General features: G+C 40.0%; 1 protein-coding gene across 1 annotated transcript; it reads right to left on the bottom strand.

The window, feature by feature from the left end:
• Positions 1–1,341: 1,341 nt before the first annotated feature.
• Positions 1,342–9,210, bottom strand: dffb (DNA fragmentation factor, beta polypeptide (caspase-activated DNase)). Its single transcript, XM_020527296.2, has 5 exons — positions 9,068–9,210; positions 5,885–6,011; positions 3,923–4,108; positions 3,048–3,127; positions 1,342–2,194 (listed from the first exon to the last, which is right to left on the bottom strand). Exons 1-5 carry the CDS (start codon positions 9,170–9,172, stop codon positions 2,009–2,011), a joined length of 684 nt encoding a protein of 227 aa, XP_020382885.1. The 5' UTR covers positions 9,173–9,210; the 3' UTR covers positions 1,342–2,008.
• Between the last annotated feature and the right edge of the window lie 712 nt (positions 9,211–9,922).

Here is a 9,922-nt window from a genome sequence, read left to right as displayed (position 1 = left end):
AGATCTCGGTGTCCATGTGCATAGATCACTGAAAGTTGCCACCCAGGTTGATAGCGTTGTTAAGAAGGCGTACAGTATGCTAGGTTTTATTGGTAGAGGGATTGAGTTTCGGGGCCATGAGGTCATGTTGCAGCTGTACAAAATTCTGGTGCGGCCGCACTTGGAGTATTGCGTACAGTTCTGGTCACCGCATTATAGGAAGGATGTGGAAGCATTGGAAAGGGTGCAGAGGAGATTTACCAGGATGTTGCCTGGTATGGAGGGAAGGTCTTATGAGGAAAGGCTGAGGGTCTTGAGGCTGTTTTCGTTAGAGAGAAGGAGGTTAAGAGGTGACTTGATAGAGACATACAAGATGATCAGAGGATTAGATAGGGTGGACAGTGGGAGCCTTTTTCCTCGGATGGTGATGGCTAGCACGAGGGGACATAGCTTTAAATTGAGGGGTGATAGATATAGGACAGATGTCAGAGGTAGGTTCTTTACTCAGAGAGTAGTAAGGGCGTGGAATGCCCTGCCTGCAAAAATAGTAGACTCGCCCACTTTAAGGGCATTTAAATGGTCATTGGATAAACATATGGATGATAATGGAATAGTTTAGGTTAGATGGGCTTCAGATTGGTTTCACAGGTCAGCGCAACATCGAGGGCCGAAGGGCCTGCACTGCGCTGTAATGTTCTATGTTCTATGTTCTATGTTCTATGTTATATAGATGGAAGGAGAGAATTACAAAAGGACAGAGTGGATCAAGTGTCTGAGAAAAAATGTGACAAGTGGAATTCAATGCGAAGAAATCTCAGAATATCCACACTAGACCCAAGAAAGACTAATCAGTTTATTGACATAAGGGGTAATTTCTTTTACACAGAGAGTGGGCTTGAGTATGGAATGAGCTTCCAGAAGAAGTTGTGGATGTGGGTACAGTTACAATGTTTAAAAGACATTTAGATCAATACATGATTAAGAAATGTTTGGAGGGATATAGGCTGCGCACAGGCAGGTGGGACTGATTTAGTTTGGGATTATGGTCGACATGGTCAGCATGGACTGGTTGGACCGAAGGACCTGTTTCCAAGCTGTATGACTCTATGACTAGAAGCTCTGGAGTGGCCAAGGTATTTGTGTGTTTGTAACTCAATATAAGCCAGTGCACAGATACACAAAATATCTAATTTACTGGGATGTTAGCATGTCTCTCCTCGAGCTTGGGTTTCAGGTGCAAGAATGTTATGCTTCAGTACACTTGGATTCATATTCTCTCATGTTCAAGTGAAATGTAAAAAATTCTTGAGAGGTTTATAGGGTTGTTTCCTTTTGCTGGGAATTCTGGAAAAAAGGGGTCACCTTCTCAAGATAAGGGGTCAAACATTTAGATCTGAGGTCGGAGAAATTTCTCCACTTAGAGTTGTGAATCTTAGGAATTTTCTGCCTTGTAGAGCTGTGGATGTTCAGTCAAAATGTAGATTCAAAAAATGGACTAATAAATTTTGGGTACTTAGGGAATCTGGAGTCATGGCCATATTATGGGAAATAAGAATTATTATAGAAGGTCAGCAATGATCATATTGAATAGCAGATTAGATAAGAGGAGCTGTATGGCCTGCTCAAGATTCAACTTTTTTTTTTCTTTATTTGCCAATTCCTTTGGTTCTGCATCATTTAATTTTGGCTGTCTTCTGTCCTGCCATAGAACTTCTCCTTTGTTCTTAAATGAGGGAAAGTGCTCAGCTTGTTTAAAACCTATTTCATTTCTAACTTTTCCCAATTCTGATTAAAGATTATCGGCTTGAACTGTTAGCTCAGTTACTCTCTCCACAGATGCTAACTGACAAGTTGAATATTTTGAGCATTTTGTTTTTACTTCATTTCTTGAGCATCTGTAATATTTTGCTTTTTGAAATAGTATTGGAGTGATTGACTGATATGACTAATATCTATCAATTAGCATAGAATAGACACAGAACAAGGAAAACCCCAGGCTTGAGGTTTCAACTTGTATGTTACTCAGCTATCAACTCATACTCACCTGGCAAGTAAACCATCCTTTGTCAGTGCAGAGCCGACTATTCTCTTTTGCTGTCCTATCAAAGTAACAACCATTGAACTTATTTTGTTGAAGCAGCTTCTCTATTCTTGCTACAAATGCACAGTACTTCTCCTTCACTTTTTTATCAACATTTTCAGCATGGCTTTTAACCTGTGAATGGAAAAAATATGTGCTATTGTATCTTTAAAGAACAATTACATTCTACTTATTGAATCAGTACACTAAGTGATGCAGCCATAGCACAGTGGACATATACATTTTGCGTAAAGGGAGGAAATATTAAGGAGAATATTTGCAAGTAATTATTTTAATCACTCCATAATTGGAGCACGTGCTTTCAGCTGCCAAGATTCCAAGTTTTGTAATTTCTCTCGAAAACTCTGTAATTTCTCTTCTTCAGTTAAGACGCTCCATAACACCCACCTGTTTGATAAAGCTTATGGCCATCTGCCCTAATATCTCCTTATTTTAGTGTCAAATGTTGTTTGATAAAATTCCTGCAAAGTGTCATGGTACATTAAAAGTGTGAGGTAAATGATAGTCATTGTTGGAAGCATTTTCATAGAACAATGGAATGCTATGCTGCAGAGAATGACCTTGTGAGGATTCAACATCCAGGCCACACAATCAATTACAGAGTGCCACATCTTGAAGCAACTGACTTGGGAGGTGTTCCTTTGAAAAAGGAAAATTACTCAGAACCAACACCACCCTAGGTGCGCAAATATTCCTCAGCCTGGTTACGGCAAGGACATTGCTTTATTACAAACTTGCACTAGGAGAAAATTGATCTTACCACATCATGGAAGAAGGTGTAAAATGCAAATGTGTAGACTTTTGAAATTATTATATTTACAACCTTAGTAATTACAATGTGATAGAAACAGCCTATTCAGGCTAACGAGACAATTAGGCACAAAGAATATCTCGGAAAAGGTAGAAAACACTGTGGTTCATACAGATAATTTTACATTAAAGAATATAAATTGTTCCAGTTTCATACCTCTGACAGGTAGTTTCTCATTCTTCTGCCACAACTGAATCTCATGTAATCAGATTTGGTTTTAAATCGCGACTCCAAACCTACAACATAATAGATTTTACAGCTAGTGCTTGCAATTTGTGATAACAGTTTTATACTCGTCTAACTGAATCATCAAGTCACAAAGGTGTTGAATGGACTATTTAATTGACTACTTTAGGAAAGGATGGGTCACTGTATAGCAGTTATTGCTGGCATGTTATTAATTACCCCAGGTCCCCGATGATGCCGAGTTACATTTTCTACAATAAATCTGATACAGCTATGCCAAAATGTAGCCTTGTCTCCATCTTCTGTGATTCTTTGTCCCCTCATTAACTTTCCATCCTCTAGCAAAGCAGTATTATAAATGTTAGGCAGCCTAGGAGGGAGCCTGTCAAAATCACACCACTGCAAATGTGTTCAATGCCAAGCTTTTTAAATGCAATGTGGTGCTAGATTCTGTTACAGAGGAGCAAAGACTTCTTCATGTGGTTTAGCATATCTGGGCCCATTGACATACTATGTGTAGACATTGAAACAGACAGAAAGCTCACACCTTACTCAGTCAAAGAACCTGTCAAAGTTTACACTCTGGACACACAGACAAACAATAAGCACCTTTAGGAAAGTATAGAAGGTGTTGGGCAAGAGAAAGGGAGAATGTTGGTGTCTGGATTATGATGCATGATTGAGAAAATTGTGCATTATCTATGAAAGAACTCCTATCAGTGGGCTTAATGGGAATTTCTTGTTTCATTTGAGCATGAATTTTCCGTTGGTACATTGTGTATATTGTTTCCAAATAACCAAGTTTATTCAGTCTTATATCAATGTCAACTTCAGTAGCACATCACCTTCAAACCATTCCTGGTCATCCTTACGATTTTCAGCTGTTATATTTCCAGCGCTGTTTTGAACAATGCACTTGAGCAGCATCTTTTTCCTGGGTTCTGTTTCATCAGATAACATTCGTCTTGCAATCATAATTAATTCTTCATTATTTTGGTCATGAAGTATTTTATTTAAGTAGTAGCAAATCTCTAAAAATGGGACAGAGATATTAACCTCCAGTTTTAAAATCAGTCTGGATTGGAATTATGATCTTAAATTATTCTGAACTACAGTAAAACATAGTTAATCAGATTCCATTATTTTTTACATAATAGTGCTGCAAACTGTGTTTCATGCAGTCGAGCATGTTGCCTTGGCACATGAAGTAATCCATCTCCCAAATCCTCCACAACTACACCAAATAGTCCTAATTTGGTGACACTGAGTCTTCTTGTCTCAATGCTCATCAACAGTGTTCCTACTCAAATGCAGAGATTAGCACTGATCTCTGTGTGAGCAACCAACTAACAGTATATATTTGCAGTATATATCTCCCAGAAAATGCTCCTATTTACATAGTTCAAAGACTAGTTTACACAGATTTAAGGCTTTTTACAAGTGAAACTACCTGATGTGCAATGAATAACCTGGAACTCACTGCCTATGAGCATGGGGAGAAATGATTCTGAAACAAAACTGGATGGGCACTTAAGGGAAATAAAACTGCAGGCTACAGAGAGAGGGTAACAGAATAATACATGTCAAATTGCTCTACAGAGAGCTGTTGTGGACTTGATGGGCTGAATGACCCTCTTTTCTGCCCTTATGACTGTATGAAAGCAGTTGCAAAAAACTTGTAGAAAAAAAGACATTTTGTAGGTTGGAAAAGATTTTTTTTTTAAATCCCCAACCCAACTCCAACTTTCAGTTTTGATGGAGTAGGATGGGACTGGGGAGTAGGGAACACTCCCAGGAGGTTAGTTGGCATGTACTTCATATTCTACAGGCTTCACCCTAGACAACTGTATTTTCTGAGCCTCCGAACAGCTAAAGGGAGACAAGGACTTGTTCATGAACAGCTCTATAAAACTCTGGTTAGACCACACTTGGAATATTGTGTTCAGTTCTGGTCACCTCATTATAAGAAAGATGTGGAAGCTTTAGAGAGGGTGCAGAGGAGATTTACCAGGATGCTGCCTGGACTGGAGGGCAGGTCTTATGAGGAAAGGTTGAGGGAGCTAGGGCTTTTTTCATTGAAGCAAAGAAGGATCAGAAATGACTTGATAGAGGTGTACAAGATGATGAGGCATAGATAGAGTGGATAGTCAGAGACTTTTTCCCAGGGCGGAAATGACAATTACAAGGGGGCATAATTTTAAGGTGATTGGAGGAAGGTATAGGGGAGATGTCAGAGGTAGGTTCTTTACACAGAGAGTGGTGGGCGTGTGGAATGCGCTGCCAGCAGTGGCAGTGGAGTCAGATACTTTAGAGACTTTTAAGCAACTCTTGGATAGACACATGGAGGATAGTAAAATGTAGAGTATGCAGGGTAGATTGATCTTAGTAGGATAATAGGTCAGCACAACATCGTGGGCCAAAGGGCCTGTACTGTGCTGTACTGTTCTATGTTGTATGTCTGCCAAGAAGAGCAAGAATGCCACCTCCAACCCATCACGTCTATTAGCTTCCCTGCCTGCCAACTGCGGATCAGTCTGTTCCCAGTCTTTAGGGATGAATGACTGCAGTTCTACACTCCTGTCCCCCCTCTCACCCAATTATGTGAAGCTTTGCTGTTCCTGGGCTGCATTTCCTACGAACCATTATCCCTCTCCAAAGGGTCCCAAGCCTATCAATCAGGCTGACTTCCAGAGGAGGAAACGACTTGAAAAAAATCAATGAGAAACCAGGATTCCCAGGTTTCCAAAAAAAATCTGTTCCCACTTCTCACAAAACCTGCCCCAGTCAACATGGGAATCTGTACTTACTTCCATTCCACTGCTGTCCCTGCTCCAGAATAATGAGCTTACAGTTATCTTCTAGACATGAGAAATTGTCAGCATGAACTTCTGTCCCATCTTTATCTAAACATATGCGACATCCTTTACGTGGGATCTAATCAAGATAAAACAAGCAGTTATCATAAAGTATAATAAACACTATTGCTGTTTTCCTGGAATCATTTTCTGGGGGTTGGTTAGTTCAGTTGGCTGGTTGGCTGGTTTATGAAGCAAAGTGATGTTAACAGTGTAGATTCAATTCCTGCACCAGGTGAGGTTCCCATGAAGGGTTCTCTTTCTCACCTCCCCTCTTGCCTGAGGTGCAGTGACCCTCAGGTTAAATTACCACCAGTAGTTTCTCTCTATCGAATAAGACAGCAGCTATATGGTAGGTAAGATGACAGCAACTTTACCTTTTAATTATTTTGTTGCTACTTTTAAAGAAATGATAACGTGGTCCTTTTACCTCAAGAGACTTGTCTTGAAATATGAACTATATAATAGAATAACTTCGAGCCATTGGTAACCTTCATCTGAGAAGACTCAGTTTCCAATGAGTCCAAGCAACTGCTGCCCATGACTTGTCTCAAATTGCCACTACACTGGCAGTATTACTCCAAACAGTTCACCAAAGAATTCCTGGCATCTGTAACATGAACATTGGCATAGGTGCAAATGAGACAGTGTTTTCTGAGGTTGTGTCAACTATGCGTCTTTGCCTCTGACTAGTTATACCGGTAACATTGTGTAATACAACAGAAAGTAGAATGAAAAGTCCACACAGGTATAATATGCTTCATTGGATTTGAAATGCTTCACATTTTATTAGTATGTCATTAGTGCTGTAATTCAAAGTTGAATACTCTATGCATCAGTTTCTCCAACAACAGACCAAATCATATCAAGCACTTCCAGTTAGGCAGTCTCTAATTCATCATTGCCAACGTGTCCTTAAAGCAGATGGCTGACTCTTAGAACACCAAAGTCACATTGACAAATCTTCAAACTCAAGATTTGTTCCTGACAGTTTAAAACTTTACTGCTGGTGCTGAATGTTTGAATTTCCTCTGAATTTGCAGATTTTATGTAAGAATTAAATACAAGGGTGCAATGTACAATTTTATGAGAAGTGAAACTACGTTTCAATTACTCAACATTAAATACCTTAAGTATTTCTGTGATCTGTCACAATGTATCACTTTGAAGTGGATATCATATATCACAATCCAAATATTCTAGTCAGTTTCAAGGTCTCTCTTTTCAGTGCAGGTTGAATGCCCACCCAAGAATGGCAAATTTCCCTACAGCCATCTTGGGTAAATCCACTTTTTGATTTGGTAAGTAGCCATATAAATGTTTAACAAAAGATTTGTATGTACAACATCTAGGTACCAAAGGACTTTCCATAAATGGTGTCATATTTGAGGTACAGTCATTGTTGTAGGAAAACACCACAGCTAATTTACAGACTGAAGGATCCCACAAATAATAAAATAATGACCAGATAATGGTGTTGTGGTGACAAACGGGGAGTAAATATTGGCCAGGACACAGGGGAGACCTCTCGTTCACCCTCGCCGCTTCTCTTTCTAAAAATCATACTGTAAAATTCAGGCCTCAGTTTACAGGAAAGAGATAGAGTGCTTGTTGGTGTAGCTTAAGATAACAATCTCTCCCTCAATGTTAGCAAAGCAAAAGAGCTGATTATTGACTTCAGGAAGCAAGGAGCAGCTCACGCCCCTATCTACAGCAATACAGCTGAGTTAGAGATGGTCGAGTGCGCTCAAGTTCCTATGAGTGATGATCACCAACAATCTGTCCTGGTCCACCCACATTGACACAATGGTCAAGAAAGCACAACAATGCTTCTTCTTCCTCAGGAGGCTAAGGAATTTCAGCATGTCCATAAAGACTCTCACTGACTTTTACAGAAGCACCATTGAAAGTTTTCTATCTGGATGTATCAAGGCTTGGTACGGCAGTCGTTTTGTCCAGGACTGTTAGAAACTACAGAAAGTGGTGAACACAGCCCAATCCATCACGCAACCCAGCCTTTTATCCATTGACCCCATCTACACTTCTTGCTGCCTCAGGAAGGCAGCCAACATCACCAAAGACTGCTCCCACCCTGGCTATAATCTCTTCCAACCTCTTCTGTTGGGCAGAATATACAAAAGCTTAAACACACGTACCAACAGGTTCAAGAACAGCTTCTTCCCCGCTGTTATTAGACTTCTGAATGGACCTCTCAAAATTGAAATCTAATGTTGGTCTTGCTTTTTGTGCACCTTCTCTACAGCTGTAACTTTGTATTTCTCGCTCTGTTCTACCTTTGTAAGGTATGATCTGCCTGAACTGCACGCAAAACAAAATTTTTCACAATACTTAGGTACGTGACACTAATAAATCAAATCAAATCAAATTAATTCAAAGTAAAGGGGGCAACACGCTCTTAAGGCTGATGTGCCACTTGGGGTTTTGTGTTCAACTCTATGGAATTCTATCATTTAATTCATGATCTGCTTTCTAATTTCAGATTATTTAAAACTTAAGGGCGATAGACTTCCATTAAATGGACATGGAAAGCACGAATCAAAAGGTACATGTAACATCATAGGAGCAGAGAGGCTGACGTTTCGGGCCGAGACCCTTCATCAGAAAAACTGCCTGCTGTGTTCATCCAGCCCTGCACCTTGTTGTCTCGGATTCTCCAGCATCTGCAGTTCCTACTATCTCAGCCACATGTAACATTCGTTTTAGGGGACAACAATTTACAGCATTGAAACGACAGGGTTTGATTCTCAAAAGTAGCATAAGATATCCGTCCCCTCAGTCCCTTTGACCTGAATTGGGTGGGACTGATATGACTCTGGACTCCGATCAAGCAGAACGAAAAAGCTTATCACCAAACGTCAGCCCTACCGTTCAGCCACTCGCAGACAAGAGAACCCTGGATTAATAAATATGGTGAACGTTTTCAATTCTGCTGCAGGGAAATTGCAAAAATCGGCGAGCTCTCTCTACAGAAAAAATCACGGAAGTACTTCTAAACATCCACTGAAATTAAGTAATAAATGTGTCTTCAGATTTCCGGACGTCTCTGTTCATTGTAGGGCACTTGCTTTCATGAAATTAATTTATTTGTATTTTACACAATCTATTCAATTTCACCTGCAGTTTCTGGCATCCCTTTGTCATTAGATCGCGCAGATCTCTCGCTACGATTCCATACATTCTGTCACTCTTCAAACTCCTCACTTTGAATTTGGTCCCCATGTTAAAACGATGAACTTTATGTTACAAGGAGACGCAAGTGCGCATGCACTCTCCGCCCCGGAGTTCAACAAATGCCGGAATAAAGTAGAGGAAGTTCCTGAAAACCCTACTAGGGTTGTTGTTAACTATCAAATACACATACAGAGATCACTGAATACAGCAAAGCCCCTGCTGATTGTTTCTTTCCTTTGTGTAGTTATCTGGGTTGAAAATAGTTTTGGATGACTTGTAACAAAATAACATTAGAAAATGCTGAGTGTACTTCGTCATTTGGGCAACATTTCGTAGGGAAAATAATGTTAGTTTTAAGTCGGTTATGACCTGAGGAACGATAGAAATGTAATATATTTAAAACAGATGAAAAGGGAGGGGTGTGGGAAGAATAAAAGAGTAGGCTTGTGATCTGGTATCGGGCGGGAGACCTTAAATGACGAAAGGTTTTGTAAAAATTGATTAAGAAACAAAAAGTGGTCTGATGAAGAGTGACTGGCTAGAGGGCAGTTCTTCTGAATGCAAAGTAAAAGAAAAAAATGTAAAGAAATGCAACAAAATTGAATCAGTGGGGGAAGAAAGTTGAAAATAGAGTCAGGAGATGTAAAACCGAATCTAATGTTGAACTTGCCGAGTTGGCAGATCAGGTTCTCCGATGTAGAGGAGGCCACAACGGGAATAGCGGATGCAGTATACCACATTAGCAGATGTGCAGGTGAACATCTGCTTGATGTGGAAAGTCTTCTTAGGGCCTGGGAT

The sequence above is a fragment of the Rhincodon typus genome, unplaced genomic scaffold (genome assembly GCF_021869965.1).
Source record: "Rhincodon typus isolate 14 unplaced genomic scaffold, sRhiTyp1.1 hic_rhity00004812, whole genome shotgun sequence".
NCBI lineage: Eukaryota > Metazoa > Chordata > Chondrichthyes > Orectolobiformes > Rhincodontidae > Rhincodon > Rhincodon typus.
The sequence above is the reverse complement of the archived record's forward strand: the minus strand, read 5'-3'. Positions and strand labels throughout refer to the sequence as shown.

Excerpts from the sequence above, each read along its gene's own strand:
- dffb (XM_020527296.2), bottom strand. The coding sequence starts at position 9,172 with ATGGGGACCAAATTCAAAGTGAGGAGTTTGAAGAGTGACAGAATGTAT. Across the intron at positions 6,012-9,067 it reads AGGGATGCCAGAAACTGCAG|ATCCCACGTAAAGGATGTCG; the intron begins GTGAAATTGAAT and ends TATCTTGATTAG. Across the intron at positions 2,195-3,047 it reads TGAGAAACTACCTGTCAGAG|GTTAAAAGCCATGCTGAAAA; the intron begins GTATGAAACTGG and ends TTCCATTCACAG.